Source organism: Anolis sagrei, chromosome 2 (genome assembly GCF_037176765.1).
Source record: "Anolis sagrei isolate rAnoSag1 chromosome 2, rAnoSag1.mat, whole genome shotgun sequence".
In the NCBI taxonomy this organism is placed as follows: domain Eukaryota; kingdom Metazoa; phylum Chordata; class Lepidosauria; order Squamata; family Dactyloidae; genus Anolis; species Anolis sagrei.
Genome location: NC_090022.1, coordinates 71,672,031 through 71,694,985, shown reverse-complemented (window position 1 = coordinate 71,694,985; position 22,955 = coordinate 71,672,031). Strand labels below are relative to the sequence as shown.

Below are 22,955 nucleotides of genomic sequence, written 5' to 3'. Positions count from 1 at the left end.
GATCATTGCAACCCATTTTATGTCTGCCTCCGAAAAACACTCCGAAGTGTTCCAAAGAGCTGAAGCTGGATTGTTGATTACAGCCCATTGCAAGAACATGACTCCCTTATTATAACAGTGCTAACAGCAGAATTCAAGATGTTCATATATAACCTATAAAATGCTTTACGATTCTGTCCAAGATATCTGATGGAACTATTCACCCATACAAGACTTCCTAGGCTTTGAGATCTTAGAAGGAGGGCATTCTTTGGGCTTGGCAAAATTTGGAGGGATGTTTTGTCAGAATGGGACATTCCATGCTACTGGGAACCTTTAATTTAGGGCACTTCTATACTGTCATATAATCCAGACTGTCAAGGCAGATATTCCACTTTTTTTGCTTTGAATTGGATTATGAGTTTACACTGCTATATAATCCAATTCAAAGCAGATCATCTGGATTTCATACAGCTGTGTAGAAGGGGCCTTAGATAAGCCTCTGATTTTCGGTAGATAAAGGAAGGTGTTATGTGTGCATGTGTGTACATATATAGGGGGGGAGGGCATTTGGGAACTGATAGTCTGTAATAGCATTTGTTGTTGTTCGTTCAGGTGGGGGGGGGGGTGTTCATTTCCATTGCTAAGCCGACAAGCCGGGGTAGTCCGTAGACACCTCCAAGGTCATGTAGACAGCTTTACTGCATGGAGTGCTGTTACCTTCTCGCAGAAGCAGTACTTATTGATCTACTCACATTTGCATGTCTTCAAACTGCTAGTTTGGCAGAAGCTGGGGCTAACAGTGGGAGCTCACCCTGCTCCCTGGATTCGAACCGCTAACCTTTCGGTCAGCAAGTTCAGCAGCTCAGCAGTTTAACCTGCTATGCCTCCTTTTGAGTAGTCTGCCACAAACCACAAACTGTTATAGCTAAGAGACGATCTTTCAAAACTCCAAAGGTTGAAGAAGAGAAAGCAAAAGTCATACTTGATTTCACATAAATATTTTAATAACATCTCAAATACAGATACATGTTATTGTAACAATTATCCTACCATTATGCAGGTGCTTCAAAGTACCCCGTAAGGAGGGCCTATTGCATTAGAAGAATACTGCGGCACAAGCTCAACACACACACACACACTCTCCCACAAACATACACACACACACACAAACACACATACACTGGCCCTTCTCTTTTGATAAAGACATCAGCACTACCTTACCACAAAGCTTTCAACAGAGGACAGAGTTGGCAGGATGAAGGGAACAGACAACAGTCCCCACTGGCCCTAATCCAATAGTTAGTTCCAATTAGAATAGACTTGTTGAATCAATGCAATTTACAGAAATGCCTGCTTACCAAATTCTTGTTGATTCAACAGGTCTATTGTATTTGAGACAAACAACTGGGCTTAGGCTATTCCCTGCCCTAAAAAGGCATTTTCTACTTATATCAGTCTCACACCTTCCAGAGCCATTGAACTACAACTTCCAGAATCCACAGCTATTTGGCCATGCTGGCTGGGAGATGATGGGGGTTGCAGTTCAACAGACGTAGGGCCCAAAATTGTTCCGTTGTTTCTTTTGCAGAAATAGCCGATGAATGAATGTGCATGCTCATCTCACATATGCAGCAAGTTAATCACTGTGCTTTCAAGTGCCTGAGAATTGCAAGGATTTCAGTTAATAGCACTTCATGGAGCATATTGTTGCCTTTGGGGAATACATTACATCTTCCAGTTGCACCTTTTTGTTTCTTTTTTGCTTCCGTGATGAGAATGCTTAAGAAGCAATGAAATCATTGTGGAAAAAGAAGCAGCAGAAGAGGAAATCCTTGTCACATTTAACTCTGCCAAACCTAGAGGGGCCTGAGAATTTGGTCTGCTACTATATGCAACTGTGAAATGCCATTCTCAGATGGTGTCAATAGCCAAATTGTCTATTTCTGGAAAAAAAAGAGAAAAAGACATCCAAAGCTTTTTGAATTGGGGGTATGGGGACCATGGACAAAACTTCACAGATCTAAGTTGCCTTATAGCAGCTCAGAAAAGAGCCTGCTGCTCCCATTTCCTTCATTTGATACTCAGCAGACTCTATGGCAGGCTTTGGTGGGAAACCTGTGACCTTCAGAATATTCAGTTGGTAGTTTCCGAGTCAGTGGGATGGCAAATCTATCTAGTCGCGTCCTTGAAGATACTATCCAAAGTGCTGAACCCTTTTGGGGAGTGGACATCAGTACCAAAGACAACTCTTTGAAATCAGGACTTACTTATTGCCTCCTGACATGGAAGTCACCAGTTAATAATAGTAATAATAATAACTTTATTTATTTATTTATTATTGTGGAACTGGTGCCACAAATACCATTTGCCTGCGACAAAGAACTGGTGGGATCACAAGCCTGAAAAAGTTACAGAAAATGAACACGTCAAACTACTCTGGGGCTTCCGAATTCAGACTGACCGGGTTTTGGAGCACAATACTCCTGACCTCACAATCGTGTTAAAAAACAGAGTGTGGATCGTTGATGTTGTAATCCCAGGCAACAGCAGGATTGAAGAGATACAACTGGAACAGTTGACACGATATGAGGATTTAAAGATCGAACTGCAAAAACTCTGGCACAAACCAGTAAGGGTGGTCCCAGTGGTGATTGGCACACTGGGTGTGGTGCCTAAAGACCTTGGCCTGCACTTAAACACAATTGGTGCTGACAAGATTGCCATCTGCCAGCTGCAAAAGGCCACCTTACTGGGATCTGCACGGATTATTCGCCGATACATCACACAGTCCTAGACACTTGGGAAGTGTCCGACGTGTGATCCAATACAACAGCCAGCAGTGATCTTGTCTGCTGTGGACTCATCTTCTTATGTTTCTAATGATGATGATGATGATGATGATGATGATGATGATGATGATGTCATCAGTTGTCATTGGTGGCCCTCCAAATATTAATGTGCTCAAACTCCTGTTAGCTGCAGCCAACATCACCAATGCAAGTGATAATGAAACATATAGTTCCCACTTCCCCTTCTCTATGTAATGCCGCCTGACTTATTATTTTGCAGCACAGGGCTGTCAGAAAAAGGTTAATTAGGGTCCACTGTGAACTGTAGATTCAACAGACTCCTTGTTGTTCAAAAGGGATGTTAAATAGGACTGTTAGAGCAAAGTGAGCTGCTCATGTTTGCATGAAAGCCCTTAGGAAAGGGTTTCTTAAAAGGTTTCATTATAATTCCATTTTCCTACAGTGATTATTATAGATATATCTCAAAAGGCTGGAAGATCTACAGGAGTAAGAAGAGTGAAACCAGCCAAGACGTTCCATTTAATGGAGTTATGTGATGCATATATTCACACAACCAGCTGTATGCCTTACAGACCTCCACACAATTATTGCACAAGCCTAGAGCAGATTTCACATCTGACTGACAAACTGCGTGTATTGAAAAACCCATCAAATGACAATACACCCATAGCACTGATATACCGATGCATGTGTTGCATAGATCACACCACTAACTCATCTGGGAGACAACTGAGTGTCTTGTATCTGTCAGACAGATCCAGTCTCATGTGATTTAAAGCCTTGCTCTTTCACAAAACAAATAGGTCAAACAAGCACTCTTCAGCAAGGAGGCGGGGAAAACTGAGTTGAGATCATGAGGGATGGGTTCGAGTGCCCGTTTCAGTTTCAAGAAGAGACTGGAAGAAGTGAGGCTGGATCTGTTTTTCTTAGTTGTCTTAGGAGCTCAAAAGAGAAAAGCCAAGATATAGACAAGCATACATATAGATTTATATTCATTTATTCACTCTCGTTCTCTCTCATGCGCGCACACACATCAATAAGCAAACCACTTCATATCTCTCAGCGTGAAACCCTGCTTGTATCAGACTGCACTTCCCCCATCTTAATAAGCAATACACTTCCCCAGTGGTTTTTGGCTGGGTTCCAAACAGCATAAAATGTGTTAACTTCACACAAAAATCTTCACTCATCGTGTAATACTTTGGGCCCTAACAGTAAAGAACAGTTCAAGGATCTCCCACTGGAGCAGACCTTTGAGGAGGCACAAGGGCAATCCTAGGACTCTCTGTCAGCCGGATCAGGCTGGCCCTAGACCAGACGTCCCTTTCCCACAATTTAACTCTTGCTGCTTGAATGTCCCACCTTATCCCTCAGTGTCCACTCTTGGTCATCACGATATTCATGGAGAGGGGGCAGTTCAAAGAAGGAACAGAACATAACGTTTTGCTTATGTCATCTTATGACAATTGATTTTCACAGTGATCACAGTCAACATAAGGGATTTTAACCTACCAATTTCCCAAGTGCGAGATTTTATTTTTTGCCCTTCTCCTTCTGTCCACACAACATATGACAGCAACAAACACCACCCACAAGGGGGTCCAAGACCAGCATCATTTTTCCCTTACACGACTTATGATGCTTGTCATGCATTTCCTTTTTCATTATAGCTTTCTTTTGCCTCCTCTGTTGTGGAAACGGAAAGACAATGAAATGAACTCTGAAATCTGAATGAATTAATACATAAATAGATAACATTGGGGTTCAGAAATAGGCAGAGCCATGATCACACTACAAAGGGTGAACTGAAGTGAAGCTGACTGCCACCGCAGGTCCCTGAGCATGTAAGCCCTTAGTGGGGAGTGGAGAAGCATGCATCTTCTGTGAAGAAGAAACTGAATGTTGCTATTAAACTCTTAAGGTTCAGGGACATTCTAGTTTAGAGTTTGTGGAAGGTTGCTGAGTTCAGCACATACCACTGCGCATTTGCAAAACTATACTTCTTTATCCCATATTCCCATTCCCCCATCCCAATATCCTTAAATGAAACAAAACACAGTTTCCAGTCTTCTAATCATTTGAGCACCACCTTTTCTGAAAAAAGGAGATTGCGATCTCAACTTCCTCAATAAATAAATAAATACATAAATAAATTTCCACAACAAATTGGAAAGCAACATTAAATGTGCAATTTTAAAGTGATGGAACCTAGTTCACAATGAAAACTTTCTTTAAATACATCTGGCTTTAAATAGTAACCAAATATTGGCTTTTTTTAAAGCCTGGAAAATTAGACAACCCACCCATGTACCCTTATCAACTTAGAAATATAACATTACCCTGACTTTTTGTTTTGTTTTACTTGGCTTGGCTTGTTCTTATCTACTTTAAAATGGTCAAAACAAAACAAATAAATAAAAATAAAATGTTTTGAATGTGGATGACTAATAGTCAACAAGTCAAGGTCAGATTTTTAACCTGTTCCATATAAAGAACCAGTTTCTGATTGTTACATGTATATGAGAACATGCATGTGTACACAGTATTCTTCCAAAATGATGGCCCTTCAACCGAGACTCCCTGTCTTTGGCTGAAGAAGAATCTGATTATTGGCCTTGAAATCTATGCTAGTATTTCTGCTCCTACTGTAAGACTCTCCTGCTTGCAGTATCAATGAATGCTCAGAGGAGGTGATGGTTTGGATGAATAAACCACTTCCAACACACATACAAGCCATACTGATCACCATCAACAGCACCATCTCCCAAGATTATCACTACTCTAAGAGTAACTAGCAGAACACCTGTGTTGGCAAAATCAATGAGAAGGATCATGTTCAGCTTCTATGTACATGAAGAACATGAAATGGAACAACTAGGTGACCCAGCAGATGTTCTAGGATGATATTTTATGTTTGCCATAACATGGCAAACGATTATTCAGGCTTCCAGCTCCAAGACGTTACACCCAAATAATTGGCAGTAGAAGCCAAAAATATACTGCATAGATTGGCTTAGGTCTGCCTGCAGAACTCTGGAGTTAGGGTTCTCTCACAACAACCCAAGGGAGAAAAGCCTTAGAAAGTGATGCTCTAGCTTCCAACCCACGTCCGCCACAATATATATATTCTGACCATTTTATCTACAATTACCCTTACATCTTCTATTGCACACTGTTTGGTATCACCGTTACCAATAAAACGTAGAGCACAGACATGTGGGGCACTTGGATGGCAACAGAAGTACCAACAGTCTTCACGTTCCTGAAATATATTGGTTCTCAGCTATTTCTCCCAGCTAGAATCGAAGGTCACTATCCATGTGAAGTTGCTATTTGGTTGGTATCCTCCTCTCATGTCTCAGGTTGAGAAAGAAATGTTCATGCATTGATGGCGTTTGCAACATCTGTGAACACAAGGCGACTAGGTCTCTGGAGCACTCCTGGGTTTGTCTATAACAAAAGTAGAGGGATATGAAAAGAAAACAAATAAATAATAAAATTCAGAAGGAACACATGGTTTGTACCCTATTAGTTACTCCTAACGAGAACACACTCAATCAATCCATTTCTGAATACCAAGTCAACAAATAGAGAAATCATGTTGATTTGAACTTATGTACTTGATTGGTTGGTTGGATGGATGGTTGGTTTATTTATTTATTTAATGCCCCACTTTTTTCCCAATATGGAACCCAAAGAAGTTTACAGCACAGATTACACCCAAACTACAGTTCAAATCCTAACAATAAAATGGTTAAAGGACAATTAAATGCTTATATGGAAAGGAGAGAAGGGTCTGGCCAGATTAACTTCTCCTGAAAGAAAATTTCACAGAATGGAAGCAGTCACCAATTAGGCTCTTCTATGGGTCAATACCAGACAGGTCTTTGACAACAGGAAAGTCCTTTCCCAAGGAACTTAAAATGTAATCATGCTCACATAAGGTCTTTCAGATAGTCTAGACCTTTCAATAGGTCAACTCTGGTATCATCATCATTATCATCATCTTTATCATCATCATCTTTATTTGTATCCCACCCCACCTCTCCAGAAGGACTCGGGGTGCCTTACAAAATTTAGGCATCTCTACTTTGTGTACTTTGCTTTCATATACGTTCCCAGAACCTGCAGGATGTCACATCACTATTCAGCACCACAGTTTGAATTGTTCATAGGATAATCTTAGAACAGTCATTAAGTGGGCCATGTTCTTAAAAGTTATGTGCATCATCATGCAAGTGCTCTTAAAATTCAGCTTACATCTAATATTCCTGTTGGAGGACCTATGGGGCAAGAAGAGGTCAAAATAACTTTTGGGAGAGAAGATGGACAAATTCGGAAAAAGATTAATCTAAAAACAGAGAGAGAGGATTTGCCTTTGGAACAAAGAGGTTATGGAAAAGGTATGGAAAGTATGTTGGAAGCTAGACACAAGACCTTGGATGCAGAACTAGGAAAACCCATGGCTTGCCCTGTTAAAAAACAACAGAGCAATACTCCTTTGGCCATCTTCTACCGATACTTGCTCTACAAAGAGTTATGTCCCAGACTCTTGGCTTCTTCTTGTATAAAGTTCCTCTGTTGTAGAAAAATTTGGGTATCTTTAATACAGGAAACACATTGAGGCTTAGCCCTGTTGTCCATGCAGGAAAAGACAAGAAAATCCAAAATTCACCCAAAAAAAATGTTATATTGGACCAAACAAAAAGTATAAAATACATCATGCAAGCCTTTTAAGTTTCACTGGCTTCTTCAGAGAGCAAAAATTACACCAACACAGCACCTAAATATTTTTTTCCAGATGTAACAATATAGAGGCTTCTTCATAATTCAATATTCTCTGTCTAAGAAAGGAGTTGGTAACCTCGTACAGGGCAGAGATGGTCTGGATTTCTAGGGAAGTTACTTTGCAGCTGGTAATGGAGATGATTTTTTTAAAATGCTCTAAAGAGAACTGATTTAGCTCCTGATCTTTGGTGACATCCTACATTGTGGTCAAATCCCATCAGCATCATGGCAAAAATGTGGTCTGGGAGGAAAAAAAACCACATCTTTTAAAAGTCAATTCACATACTCAGAGTCATTCTCAAGCTGTCAACTCTGCCAAACTCAGGTGCTCTATGGAGAAAATAAATCCATGCTACTTGTATTTTTCTATGTTTTTTAAGTATTATACAAAAAGCTGATATTTTCTGGAGATCTGATTTCATAGATCTGATGTACAAGCTCTAAATTTCCTTATCAATATGGAAATGAATGTTTTTGGTCAGTGTGGGTCTGTCTTAGCACACAAGCCATGATTTTCTTCCCAAAACAACTACAACTTCTCTACTATATGAGGAAAGGTTATATCACAAAAAGGAGTCTACTCTAAACAGGTCACACCACTGCCACAGAAACATACCGGCTCTTCTTGTCCATGCTGGCTGGGCTTTCAAAGAAAAATCAATGGGGAAAAGAAAGACCTCTGTGAAATCAACTAAACAATTCCTTATCCCTCCGCCCATCCCACCCCCAACACTTTCTAGAACTAAGGCTTAGATCAAGAATTTCTTCAGTGAAGAAGCTTAGTTGGGAAGTAATACAGGTGGGAAGAGTTCACCCCAAGCCTCTGCAAAATGGTTCTGCCTCATCAGTTCTGAAAAATGCTGGTTTTGGCTAACTGACAGTTGCATCCAGAGATACATAAAATCTTGATTTCATTATAACACTATTATTTGTTTGTTTGTTTGTTTGTTTATTTACTTCATTTATATCCTGCCCTTCTCAACCCCGAAGGGGACTCAGAGCAGCCTTACACATTAGGCAGCAATTTGATGCCAAAAATAAACATATAATAAAATAAATATTTACATTAAAACCAAAAAATTAAAACAACACAATTTAAAACCAATTATTAAAATCCTGCCACCCAAAATCATAATCTGAAGTTGTTTCATTTGTCAGTTCCTATTCCTTATTCTCTGTTCTGTAATATTTTAATATATTTATTTATTTACTATTTTTATATACCACTTTTCTCCCCCTAAGGGAACTCAAAGCAGTTTCCAACATAATAAAGGCAAAAATCAATGCCGTACATATGTGTAAAAACCAAAACATAATAGCTAGACAATAACTATAAATTGAAAATGTAGCCATATTAAAACATAAAATAACATTTGGATATAACATAAAAATTAAGCATCGGTAATACAATAACATTTAAATTAAAACCCACCCACCTGTAAGTAAAATGATTTTAAAAAGTTATTAAAATCACACCATCCAAAATCAAGTCTGTAGTCATTCCATTGGTCCCTTCATATTCCTTATTCTCTTATTGTAGTATAATTACTACTGTTTTGTAATATTTTAATACAATTCTTTCTTCGTGCACTATGGCAGGGAGAAAAAACCCACTGTTCAGTGGTAAATACCACACTGTGGATCTTATTGAAAATGAATTCCCACCAGCCCTGGTTAGCATGACCAATTATTATGCTGTGATGGGAGTTGTATCCAAGACCATTTGAAGAGCCACCATTGTTATCCCACCATTGGCTAAAAGGTGCAAGTTGCTGGGTCCTATCCCTAGAAACTCTACTTTAATCTGGTATAGTATGGAGGAATTAGTGATATTCCACATAGGAAGCCTTCCAAAACCACCTCAGGTTTCATTGGAACATAACTCTAAGAAGTGAGATAGGAATCTTACAGGACATGTATCCTGAGGACTACAGGCATTACTATCACTCTTTCCCATCCGTTTCTATTATCATGGCATAACATTTTAATTTTCTAAAGATCCAGTTTTCAATATGTTAACATTCAATTAGTTTGTAAGAATTCAATGATGGGAACCCATGTGTAGTTACTGGAAGTAAATCCAACTTAACTTCAAATTAAGTTATATACTTCAAATTAAACTTTGAACAAATTAAACTTGGAACATATCATGGGGTAACATGATTTACTGGAAAATATTATAATACTGAGGAAAGGGGAAAGCAGGAAGAAAACAAGGAGGCCACATTGTAGATGGATTGATTCAATGGGGGAACTCGCAGCCTTGAGATTCTAAGATCTGAGTGAGGCAGCTGATGGGAGATCCTGGAACTCTCATTTATAGGGTCAGCATGGGTCAAAGGTCACTTAACAGGAAACAACAACAGACTGAGACAATGTTGCTTTCCTCTAAGAGACAGGGATTTGCCTTAGGCCACTTAGCACATTTCCATAGTTAAATAGGGATCCTTTTAAACGATTTCATTCTTCTAAAAATGTCCATGATGGAGATATTAGGTAGGGAGTGAATTTGATGGAGTGACAGGTCCATCTTCTAATCATAAGGTATGCTTTCCAATGGGATTGCCAGTCAGGAGTGGATTAAGAATTATCTGTCTTTTAAAACCGTGGTATTTTCTGTTGATTGTCTAAAACTCTTTTGCATGTTGTTCTCTAATGTATTAAACAAGAAATAACAGCAGTGCCTGAAGGATCTCTGTGTCTCTCCTTTCAGAATCTAGAACAATCAACCTTTGCTGTTCTTGTGCGCTTTCCAGTCACTTCCATCTTCTGGCACCCCTACAGTGAAACTGTCATGGGGCTTTCTTAGCAAGATTTATTCAAAGTTGGTTTCCTCTAAGATAATGTGAATTTCCTTGGCTGAGTGGGTCCCAGGGTCCTAGCTCAACACTCAAAATACTATACCAAGCTAGCTCTCAAAAGACTGCTAAAGACAATAACAATTGTATATAATACCTCATTTTTGTTTCAACGGGGGGGGGGGGGGGGGGTTGTACTATATTGGATCATAAATACTCAAACCCACAGATGTTTGTTGAAAACCAGCAATAGCAAACCAGCTGTGATTTCACTGCAAGCTTCTTGTGAGTTCAGCTTGGAGCCAAAGATAAGGAATGGCCTGTGAAAATAGCAATACCTTGTTCTGAGAGGCCTGCACAGAAGCAGCATCTTTGCCATGTTCCAGCAACTCTTGCTCCAGCTCATCCTGTTCTTCAGCAGGATCAAAGTTGTACATGGGCATCAGCTGGTGTCGTAGTTTTTCCAATCTGCAAAAAGCATAATCCTAAACAGATTTTTTCTGATTTTTTCTCATCGTCAAGTAGCTAGAGAATCAAACCCAGGAGTGGGAAACATGTGGCCTTCCAGATGTTGTTGGATTGGAAATCCAGCAGTCCTTGTCAATATGGACAATGATGAGGAATCCTGGGAGCTACAATTAAACATTAAGAAGGGTGCTGATTTCTACCCCCACCCTAAGCTCCCATGCCTGCCAAACCCAGTTTTACATTAGAAACTAGAAATACATTTGGTCCAGCTTTTTCACTTGGTTCAGCCTTTTTTTATTGCCAAAAGAAAATCTCCAGGAAGAGAAACAAGGTGTGAAACATTGTTGCATTCAAGAGCAGAGAGTACTTACCGTTTCCTCTTCCTGATATACAAAACCTGGAAGGGGGGGGGGGGAGGAAACAACAGAAAGGTTTGGTTCTTGGAAGCACACTTTCAGCAGAATTTTTTCACACACACACACACACACACCCGCTTTGGTTAACTGTCATAAATACTTTGAGAAGGAAACAACAACCCAAACGGTTCCTTGGAAACTTGTCATTTCCTTGTTGTACTGGGCAAGTATGTGCATCTTTTGCACAAGAAAAGGTATGGGGCAGCTCTTGAAAACTAGAGAAACCTGTAAGTATATGGACTTCCTAAGTCTATAAGAAACTATCAGATGTGGCACACTTATGTGACCTCATGGGTGAACTGGCTTTCAGGATGGATATAGTGTTGAAAAAACAATGGATATGTGTGGAACCGACCTAAGTTAGAAGTACTGCCAATTTATTATTAAAATGTTTATATCTCACCTTACAGATCAGGTAAAAAAACTAACATGCTCTTTGAGTCAAAGCAATCAGAAAGTGAGGCCTTTCAAGGAATCCATGACAGAGCAACTGGCAAAAAGTTATATACCAAGCCTCAGGCATTTTTGTATTCTGCCTGAAATATTAAAGAGGACTTCCTTAACTCAGATGTTTCCCACCCTCTCCTGCCACCTTCAGGCAGCCATTCCATGCAAAAATCATCAAAAGACACTGTCTTACCATTGCAACAGCCAGACCAATCACAGTGATTATGCCAAAAGAGAGCAGCATGGTCCCCATGCCAGGACTATTGCTGGCAACATCAGGGATTTTGGTGCTATTAAAGCTGCTGGTTTCAGGTGTTATGGTAGCCGTTTCTGAGCCAGTTGCATCTACAGTTGTTCCTCGGTCTGGTTCAGGAGTGGCAGTACTGCCATGGTACAAAGTGTTCACAGTGGATGTGCTGAAATTCATCTTGGGCAAGTGTTTTCTGTCCTGTTTTCTATTTCACTGACGTATTGAATGACAAAAGCTTTCAGCTATGAAGGTCTCACAATTCCTTTTCAGTCACAAATCTTGATGGTTAAGCCCTTTCTGATTGTTTGCATTTTTAATGATTCTTCTGAACTGAAGTCCGGCTGACCTAGCAATAAAAGAAGAAAAAAAAAACACTAAAATCTGGTTTTGTCTCCCAAATTATTTTAGAGCACATGTGAACCAGCTCAATCCCTCTGGGGTTTCTGAAATGACCAATTGCCCTTCCTCATGTCATATTTTGGTAGTTCCCCAACTTCTGTAAAGAGCTTCCTTCATGCTAAAAATAGAAACACTTTTCCTAAATATTAGTTAGTTGGCATATTAGTTAGTATATCAGTATTTATGATCCCGCACTTTTGCCTTTGGTATTGTACACTGCTAAAATGCAGCCCTCTCCTCCAAAACAAATACATAAATACAGTACTTTTGGGCTTCAAGAAACTCCCCAGTTTTGTGCAAGAGCAGTACTTCCCAAACTCTGGTCTTCCAAGTGTTTGAGACTTCCACTCCCAGATTCCCTGATCACTGGGCAAAGCAGCTGAGGCTTCTGGGAAGCTGAGGCTTCTGTGACCCTCTAAGTGTTCAGGCCTCCAATTCCCAGAAGCCCTAGACAGCTCATCGGGTCATCAGGAATTCTGGGAGCTGAAGTCCAAAACACCTGGAGGACCACATGTTGCGAATGCCTGCTCTAGAGCAACCCTATAAATAAGCTGCTATTCCTATGCTCACATTGTTATTCCTATGCTCACATTGCAGGTGTAAATGGCAGATTTCTTTAAGTCAGAACACTTAATTGATGGCTGAGATGTAAATCAGAAACCATTCCGTTCATAAACATAATGCAACATGAACAATATGACAAGTCTACAAGAGGCATTAGTCTCACTGAATTCAGGTTTTATATCCTATCTTCATGGGCCAAAATGATTTTAGGATATAATTTTATAGACTGAAAAACAGAGATCATTAGAGTAAAAGACATGTGCTTTACAGCATGAAAAGTTGCATAATTTGTAGCCCCCCCCCCCCCCCCGTCCTTTTTAAAAAAGGATTTAGTGCAATACTCACCTTCCTTAGAGTCACTATGGTAGGATTCATATCAATATTACAAAGCAGCTCTACAGATGTTGAACTGCAATTCTTAGCATTCCTCACCTTTGATTATGCTTGGCTAGGGATACTGATCTTTGCAGTCCAAAAACATCTGGAAAGTCGTTTAATTCTTATCTTGTTAAATAGTCATGATATTATATCAACCAATACCAAACAACAAGCGAGCCAGTGTGGTATAGTGGTTTAAGTGTTAGACTAAGATTCTAGAAGAGCAGGATTTAAATCTCTGCTCAACTATGAAAACCCGGTGAGCAAGACATAGTTTCTGAGCCGAACAGGAAGTCAATAGCAAACCTTCTCATAATAATTCTTGCCAAGAAAACCCTACAAGAGGGTTGCCATTAAGAACTGACTTAAAAGCACCTAACAACAATGTAGGTTATGCAGCCAGAATTTTGGTTTCAAACCTTCTTTGAATAAATATTGCAAGAAAATCTAAAATAGGATCATTATATGTCAAAGTCAATTTAAAGGCACAGTTTGAAGGGACATCACTACAACCACAGAATCGTTTTGCAATCAGCTATATGAATAAGAGTTAAGACAGCAAAACTGATACATTTCTGGCTTATTCTTATTTAATATTGTCTCGCCACCATTGTCCAATCATGCGAGACAGGTGAGTCAGAAAAATGGTCACCCAACAAGCTTCATGGATGAATGGAGGTTAAAACCTTGTGAGATCTTATGCTTTATGAACAAGAGGAAAAGCAACATTAAGAATTCCTGATATGACAGCTTCCCTCCATCAAGTTATGGAACTATTTCTTTTCTTGAATATTGCTGAATACAAATCTGACTAACTTTCAGGAGCTGGTCTTTGGGCTTGTTCTGAGGGCTCAGAGTTAAGAAGTTGCAAGCTTTAATTCTGTTTGGTGATAAGAGTTGTTCTTTTGTCACCTAATTATAGCGAGATAGACCATAAAGATAGATACAGGCAAGTGATGTAATAATATAGTAATCCTATCATACTATTAGAGCATCCCTAAATTCACCAAAGGACCTGCTGGAGCAACACATGACCAATCATGTGGGACGAGCCTCAAACATAAGAACTCATACTAAACAAGATCATAAAAAATAAACAATCCTCAAGCAAGTGACAGAAATGGTAGATACCATTTCAAACAACAATAATAGCAACAGCCTGTGTAGACAAACAGTGAACCAAAGTAAATAACCATAAAAATGCAGAGAAAGCTCCTTCTCAACTTCTCACCATGAAGGCTTGTGAACATGGCAAGATCCAAGCGACATCACTTTTGTGTAGATCTCAATATCCTGGCTACTTATTTACTCACTTATCCTGGTGGCTCCGTATAGGTTCAGCCTCAGCTGTTTATACCCTTATGGGTCATAACCAACACTCTGAATTGTGCTTCAGGGGTGGGGGGAAAGTTCACCAGGGAGTTGTATGTTCGCCAAAACTGGCCCCAGTCAACATTCTGGAAGCAGCATTTTGGACCCATTGAAGTTTTCAAACAATTTCCAAAGGTCTCCTCATATAGAGTACATTACAGTAGTACAATCCATGTAAGTGCCACTGTGGCCAAATCTAACATTTCAAGGAATGGGCATCGCTGACATTGTGCTGGCACAGCTGTGCCAGAAGCTAAATTTTCTTTTTCTATGCATGGTTAGTTTGCACGTGTTTCTGTTAGCCAGGCATTTTGGAGTTAAGCAGCTTTCCCCAGGCTGCAGTCATAGGCTAGCAGCCTGCCTATCATTGTTGGGGCTTTTGGAACCGCCCTTTCCCCCAGGTTCAGGAGGGAAAAGGGGACAGTTTGTTCAGTCTTACAGTTTGAAGCCCAACTACAGGACATGTGAGTTTTTCCCTCCTGTAGAAAAGCTTCGTTTCTTACAAGCTTGGCTGAGGAAGACAATTCTCACAGCTTTACTAAGAAATACAGCACAGCCCTTGTTGGGGTTAAAGAAACAGATCCACAGCAGTCGTGGGAAAAATCCAAAGGACGCCAGCTGGAAAATCTTCAGAGTTTTAGCCAGTAAGGTCTACTCGGGTACCCATAAAGCAAATTGGAACCGGGAGTAGGGCCCCACACCTGCTAAGCCTAAAAGACAGATTGCCCAGGGAGGGTTCAAAAGGATGTCCCTCATAGAAGAAACAGTTCATGGAGCAAGTTGTCTGTCCATTGTGGACAATTTAAGAAATATTTGGTTGATTTGTTGAAGATCTAAGAAGTATTTGACTGATTTGTTGCACCAATAAAGAACTTTGTTAAACTTTCCAAGCTTCTAAAGACTTTGTATAGGGAAGTTCATAGGGCCTCTCAGCCGAGGCACCCCGGTGTCCCGCTGGGCACATAAAGATCACGTCCTGTTAATAGACAATTGCTACAGGCCCAGCGTGTGACAGCACAGACATGCCAATTTTAACTGTAAAAAGGTGCTCATGGCTACTGCTAAAATCTGAGTATCCAGACTGAGTTGAATCCAGAACACCTAAGCTGCGAACCTGCATCTTCAAGGAAGTGCAACCTCATCTAACACAGGATGAATCCCTATTCCCTAATCTGTTTTTTGACTGGCAAGGAGAAGACCCAAGCTGGGCTACAGTGCTTAACAGCAGAATCCCATACATGTCTGCTCAAAATAGGCTTAATCCAGGTAAAGATATTTAAAACTGCCTCTAATCTGACATTCTATTTAATGTACTGTTTGGGAGACACAGGCAATCAAGAATCCCATGCAAGCAAGAGAATGGACTGGTGAAGGAAGGATAAATCTCTCTTTCCCCTTCCCTCCATTTATAGCATTAAACATCCAGGTTAACTGTCATGAATCACTGGGATCTACAGTCTGGGAAGGTACTTTGAATCCTCTGCTAGAGAGCTATAGTGCAACTTTCTGAACTACAGAACTAGAATTCTAACTACCTCACTGGACTACAAACCTCAGGACTTCATGGGATTGTGGCGCAGCTGGCTGAGTGTAGAAATTGAAATTATGAAATTGTGCTACAAGTAAGTTTTCTGCATGTTAAGAAGGGCTTTTTCTGCATTATGAAAATAAGACAGAGATCGAGAGGGTGAGGGAGGAGCATAATGTGCTCCTAGCTTTACAAATGTTTTCCTCTAAAGATGCTCAGTCATTGGAATATTCCATATCTGAGGTCAGGAAGACACATTTTCTTTGTGATTAGCTTGCCATCAACTGAGCCAAGCTGAATGCAGGCTATTTAAGAACATCAGATATCTATAGTGCACTAAAAAAAGAGAGGAAAGAATGGATAAGCCCAGTTTCCAAATAACTTCTACACACATTTACCTACTGAAAAACCACAATAAAATAGATGTGGGAAACTTGTGATTTTCCAGTTGCTGCTGGATTGTAATTTCCAGCATCCCTTCCTATATTTCTGAGGGCGGATTGGAGATGCAACATCATTTTTAGAGACAAACAGTTACCCACTCCTGTAATGGAATAATTAAGAGATGTGAGATGTCTTTTCTGGCTGGGGTCCCTATTTTCTTATTGCACACTGTGATCCTAAAAGCAAGGCATGAAAGCACTATCCATCTCATTTATTTATTCAAATATTTATATCCCAACCTCTACCTAAAGGCCTGTGCACAATAAAATCAGTTTAAAAGAATATGAAGACTACAATGATTTTAAAAGGCGAAACATTTATCCTTCTGTTCAGCTAGTTTAAAAACGGTAGATTAAAACCACGTGCATCAAATATTTTAAAATGATTTAAAACCGTGCACATGTGTGGATTTGTGTATCTTCTGTTATTAATCCCCCAGCATCTGCTCCTCTGAGGTATGCCGCAGATCTGTCCTCACTGTCATAATCAAGCCATTAAAAAGTGGTTGCTCTCACTACTATGTCAATATTCTATAACCTGGAAACTATGTATTCCATTCATATGTGTTGTGTGAATGAACAATTCCTGCTTTTGCTAACGGTTGACCAAAATAAAATATTGTTGTTGTTGGTTTTGCTAACCAATGACAGTAAAGCAACACTAGTTCTTCTATTTGAAGAGAATGAGTAACGCTTTCCTCCTAATCATTCCTGCTCTATTCATAGTGTGATGACCTGTTTCCCCACTAGTGTTGACTTTTCTCCTAATATTAAAAGTTACCAATGGCTAGAAATGTCTTTGGTATCACATTACTGTTGCTGTTTCGTGCCTGCAAGTCAATTCCAACCTACAGTAATCTTATCCTGAGATTTTCATTTGGACCTCATCGCACTAGAGAATGAATCCACTTTAAATCCAGTTTCTGCCTCCTGCAGAATTCTGGGATTTGTAGTTTAGTGAGGCTGTTAAAGGTGCCTCCCTAAACTACAAACTCCAGAATTCTGAAGGAAGCTGCAGCCAGATTTAAAGTAGATTCATTCTCTAGTGTGATGAAGTGGTAAACTTTTTCAGAGAAGGTTTGCTATTGCTTTCTTTGAAGGTTGGAAAAGTGTGATTTACAAAAGGCCAGCCACTGGGTTTTTATGGATGAGTGGGGACTGCCTCAGAGTCCAGTGCATCTACACTGTAGAATTAATGCAATTTGAAACCATTTTAACTGCCATAGCTCAATGCTATTGAATCCTGAGAGTTGTCGTTCAATGAGGCACCAGCACTCTTTGGCAAAAAAAGGTTAAAGACCTTGCAAAACTACAACTGCAAACCATGAAGCCATGACATTTATAGTGGTGTTGAATTGCAATAATTCTACAGTGTAAATTAGAAATACCCCTAATCCAACATTCTAATCACAACATGACAATCAGGGAACTTTCTACGAAAAGTGCACAATATCCCTTCCCTTCCCTAGGATGCAGCCAGGGCAGCTAAAGTAGTCACAGCCTCTCCAAAACCATGCATGAAGTATATCAAGTGAGACTTGTGATACATATACTAGTATTTGGAGCAGGGATCTTCCTCAAAACCAGACTGAGAGGAGACATGATGGCCATGCATAAATATGTGAGAGGAAGTCATAGAGAGGAGGGAGAAGGCTTGTTTTCTGCTGCCCTGGAAACTAGGATGCAAAACAATGGCTCCAAACTAAAGGAAAGGTGATTTTACCTGAACTTAGGAAGAACTTCCTAAAGGTGAGAGATGTTTAGCAGTGGAACTCTCTGCCCTGGAGTGTGGTGGAGGCTCCTTCTTTCATAGAATCATAGAGTTGGAAGAGACCTCATGGGCCATCCAGTCCAACCCCTTGCCAAGAAGCAGGAATATTGCATTCAAAGCACCTCCGACAGATGGCCATCCAGCCTCTGTTTAAAAGCCTCCAAAGAAGGAGCCTCCACCACACTCCGGGGCAGAGAGTTCCACTGCTGAACAGTTCTCACAGTCAGGAAGTTCTTCCTAATGTTCAGGTGGAATCTCCTTTCCTGTAATTTGAAGACATTTTTCCACATCCTAGTCTCCAGGGCAAAAGAATACAAGCTTGCTCCCTCCTCCCTCTTTGGAGGCTTTCAAACAGATCCTGGATGGCCATCTGTTGGAGGTGCTTTGAATGTGATTTTCCTGCTTCTTGGCAGGGGTTTGGACTGGGTGGCACAAGAGGTCTCTTCCAACTCTACGATTTTATACATATATATATATATATAAAAAAGAAAGTAAGCTAAATTCTTTTTTTCTGGGGCTTTTTCACACTACACGGTTATAGTACTATGATTCCACTATAATCACCTAGGCAACATGCTACTGAATCCTGGGATTGATAATTTCAGAGGGGCATTTAGAGTTTTCTTCCAGGATTCCATAGGATGCAGCCAGGGCTGCTAAAGAGGAATCATAGTATAAGCTGAGTATCCAGAATTCTCAAATTGGAAATGGTTCACATGGGAGGCTGGGATGGTAACACTTTTGATGGCTGAGGGTTCAATGTTCACAAACTTTGTTTCATTCACAATATTATTCAAAAAGACTAACTTTAGTCTATGTGTAGAAGACGAATTGGAAACATGCCTGAAAATGACGTCTAAACACGGGTCCTATCTCCAAGTTGTCTCATTATGTAAATATATGCAAATACAGGCATTCTAAATACTGAGGAAAGGTCAACAGCATTAAAAACACCTCTGGCCTCAAGAATTTTGGATGAGGGATACTCAAGTTCGTATTATAATTGTGTGGTGTGACATCCGTAGGGATACCAAAGTGCTTGTTTATAAAGCTGTTGTCCGCCCAACTCTGCTATACGCCTGTGAAACGTGGACTATCTACAGATGTCACATGCAATTCCTGGAACAATTCCATCAGCATTGCCTCTGAAAAATCCTGCAAATCTCTTGGGAAGACAAGCGGACAAATGTCAGCGTGTTGGAAGAAGCAAAGACCACCAGCACTGAAGTGATAGTCCTTCGCCATCAACTCCGCTGGACTGGCCACGTTGTCCGAATGCCCGACCACCGTCTCCCAAAGCAGTTGCTCTACTCCAAACTCAAGAACGGAAAACGGAATGTTGGTGGGCAGGAAAAGAGATTTAAAGATAGCCTCAAAGCCAACCTAAAAAACTGTGGCATAGACATTGAGAACTGGGAAGCCCTGGCCTTGAGCGCTCCAGCTGGAGGTCAGCTGTGACCAGCAGTGCTGTACAATTTGAAGAGGCATGAATGGAGGGCGAAAGAGAGAAACGTGCCAAGAGGAAGGCACATCAAGCAAACCCCGACTGAGACCACCTTCCACCTGGAAACCAATGCCCTCACTGTGGGAGAAGATGCAGGTCAAGAATAGGGCTCCACAACTACCTATGTACCCACCCCCAGGACACCGAGTAGGCTGTTAGGAATTGTGGGAGTTGAAGTCCAAAACACCTGCCTGGCCGAAGTTGGCCCATGCCTGTTTTTCAGGTCAACTTTCCCTCCTAGCATGGAAGGAGAGTATAGTGTTTGAACTACCCCTCCAGGTTGGTGACCTCCTCCCTGGCTCTCTCCTATCACCCTTCTCTCTTGCGTGTGCACGTGTTCGTGAGGATGCTCAGTCCTGTGAGCCAAAACCATGACATCAGCACCCAGGCAGGGAGGAGGGGGAGGAGGAAGAGAGTCCCTCCCCCTTGCACAGCTCCTAGGACAGGTTCTCCACTGCAGAACCCATACAGTTTGACACCTGGTGATGAGGGAGGCCCTGCGTCTACACTGCGGAACGAATGCAGTTTAATTCCAATGCCAGGGGGATCCTGCGCGCGGGCCTCTTTGGCAGGGGAGGCGGACCACTTTGCAAAAACTCCCAACTCCCAGGATTCCGTGGCAAGGAGTAAAGCGGAGTCAAACTGCATCCATTCTCCGGTGTAGACGCAGGGCCTCCCCTTTTGCCAGGCCTTCTCTCTCTCCCTGCCTCTATGTCCCTCATCCACTTCCTCCCTCTTGCCCTGGAGGCCAGCCTGCTTTTGATCCCGCTCCTCCCGGTGGAGAAGGGGCGAAGCCTGCAAGAGGACCGCTCCCCCCCCCCTTCCTCCTCCGCCGCCTCCGTGGGAAACTCAGCGGCAGATAGGACTGGCTTCCTCGCAGGCAGGCAGGCAGGCAGGGCTCCCGGCTATGGAGGTTACCTGCGCCGGAGGAGCCTCAGAAGTGGGTGCTGATGCTGCCGCCGCCCGGCTCTGGCTGGCCATTGTGTCTCCCCGGGAAGAAGAGGATGGATGCTCCAGCAAGAGGAGGAGGAGGAGGAGGAGGATCCCGGTCCCCTCCCCTCGCCGCCCTTCTGGAGGTTCGGCTTTGGGCTCCCCTTCGCTTGGGATTGGCCCACGGGGGGCGGCGCTAAGATTCGCGATTGGGCCTACGTCCACGTCACTCACGGGGAGAGCAGTTCGCCGCCGTAGAGCCGACCAATGAGCGCCCTTCGAGGTTAGGATTTGCGCGGGATTTGCCGTCAGGAGGAAACCCTATGAATGGCCGGGAGGCGTCTTTTGACGCTTCACCCTGGCTCAGTGCTAGGGAATCCTGGAAGTTGTGATTTGGGGAGCCACCAGTACTCTTTGGCAGAGAAGGGGAAAGGCCTTGGGGGTTTTTTTCCGTGTCAGGAGCAACTTGAAAAACTGCAAGTCGCTTCTGTTCTTAGAGAATTGGCAAGGACGTCTGCAAGGACGTTACCTAGGAGACACCTGGATGTTTTGCTGTTTTACCATCATTGTGGGAGGTTTCTGTCATGTCCCCACATGGAGAGCTGGAACTGACAGAGGGAGCTCATCCACACTCTCCCTAGGTAAGGGTTGGAGGTTACAGTTTAGGGTTAGGGTAAGGTTTAGGGTTTGGGTTTGCGTAAGGGTGAGAGGTTACGGTTAGGATAAGGGTTAGAGGTTAGGGTTAGGGTAAGGTTTAGGGTTTGGGTTTGCATAAGGGTGAGAGGTTACGGTTAGGGTAAGGGTAAGGGTTAGAGGTTACAGTTAGGGTTAGGGTAAGGTTAGGGTTGGAGGTTATGGTTTCGGGTTAGGGTAAGGTTTTGCGTTTGGGTTAGGGTAAGGGTTAGAGGTTACAGTTAGGGCAAGCTTTGGGTTAGGGTAAGGGTTGGAGGTTCAAATCCAGTGTGAGTGCGGATGAGCTCCCTCTGTCAGCTCCAGCTCTCCATGCAGGGACATGAGAGAAGCCTCCCACATGGAAGATAAATTATCAAAACATCTAGGTGTCCTCTGGGCAACGTCCTTGCAGACAGCCAATTCTCTCACACCAGAAGTGACTTGCAATTTCTCAAGTCGCTCCTTACATGAACAAAAAGCATGACACTGGACAAATTCTGGTGAAAGGCCAAAAGGTTCTTAGAGAGATGCTTCCTTAGGTTGAAAAATAGCATTTTAAAAATAAAAAATGTTGTTTCCACTGTTAACCCCAAGAAATACTGTACACTTTATACCAGGCATGGGAAAACTTTGGCCCTCCAGGTATTTTGGACTCCAACTACCACAATTCCTAACAGTCTACCAGCTGTTAGCTGAACTCCAAAACAGCCAGAGTGCCAAAGTTTACCCATGCCTGCTTCATATGCATAACCTGAAGATAATTTTGCACATAATATTTTAAACAATTTTGTGGTGTTACTATCTCAGTCACCCATGCAGATTTGGGGGTTATTTCAGATTTTCAGATAAGGCAGATGTGTCAAACAGAACCCAAGGCCTATAGACCAAATACAGCTACTGTATTAATCATAGAATCATAGAGTTGGAAGAGACCTCGTGGGCCATCCAGTCCATCCCCTTTTGGGAAAGAAGCACGAAAATCTCTTTCAAAGCACCCCTGACAGATGGCCTCTGTTAAAAAGCCTCCAAAGAAGGAGTTTCCACCACACAAGAGCCTCTACCACATAGTATTCCTCATTATTAAACCTCATGACTAGAGCAGATGTGAGTTGTGATACAGTAACATCTGGAGAATTGCAGTTTGTTCTGTTTAGGCAGGAGAGTGGTGTTTGAATTTAGACACAAGGCTTATGGATATAATGTCTGACTTTAAAAATGTCCATCAAGCTTTCCCCAACCTCAGAGCTATTTGGGCTGCAATTCCCATTCTCCTCAGACTGCATAGCAAATAATCAAAAGTTATGGGAGTTTTCGTTTCGTTTTACCCCAAATGGGGTAAAAACTAAAGAGCACCAACTACTATATAAACAAATTATGGTACTATCTACAGATTCTCTATCCATAGGTTCAATATACTTTTTGAGTCCTTAGATTGT

General features: G+C 41.6%; 1 protein-coding gene across 3 annotated transcripts; it reads right to left on the bottom strand.

The window, feature by feature from the left end:
- Window positions 1–964: 964 nt before the first annotated feature.
- C2H3orf18 (chromosome 2 C3orf18 homolog) lies at window positions 965–21,022 on the bottom strand. Of its 3 annotated transcripts, none has more exons than XM_060765791.2 (6): window positions 20,836–21,022; window positions 11,903–12,305; window positions 11,218–11,243; window positions 10,717–10,846; window positions 8,197–8,223; window positions 965–6,242 (listed from the first exon to the last, which is right to left on the bottom strand). In XM_060765791.2, exons 2-6 carry the CDS (start codon window positions 12,134–12,136, stop codon window positions 6,171–6,173), a joined length of 489 nt encoding a protein of 162 aa, XP_060621774.1. In that variant the 5' UTR covers window positions 12,137–12,305; window positions 20,836–21,022; the 3' UTR covers window positions 965–6,170. The 3 variants fall into 3 exon arrangements, with proteins under 3 accessions (XP_060621774.1, XP_060621776.1, XP_060621775.1); XM_060765793.2 differs by having other exon boundaries at window positions 8,197–8,218; XM_060765792.2 differs by lacking the exon at window positions 8,197–8,223 and having other exon boundaries at window positions 20,836–21,019.
- Between the last annotated feature and the right edge of the window lie 1,933 nt (window positions 21,023–22,955).

Bases quoted from the DNA above. Each gene is read 5' to 3' on its own strand.
- C2H3orf18 (XM_060765791.2), bottom strand. From the start codon at position 12,136: ATGAATTTCAGCACATCCACTGTGAACACTTTGTACCATGGCAGTACT. The intron at 11,244-11,902 runs GTAAGACAGTGT...CCCCCCTTCCAG, and splicing joins TTGGTCTGGCTGTTGCAATG to GTTTTGTATATCAGGAAGAG. The intron at 10,847-11,217 runs GTAAGTACTCTC...TGCTTTTTGCAG, and splicing joins TATATCAGGAAGAGGAAACG to ATTGGAAAAACTACGACACC.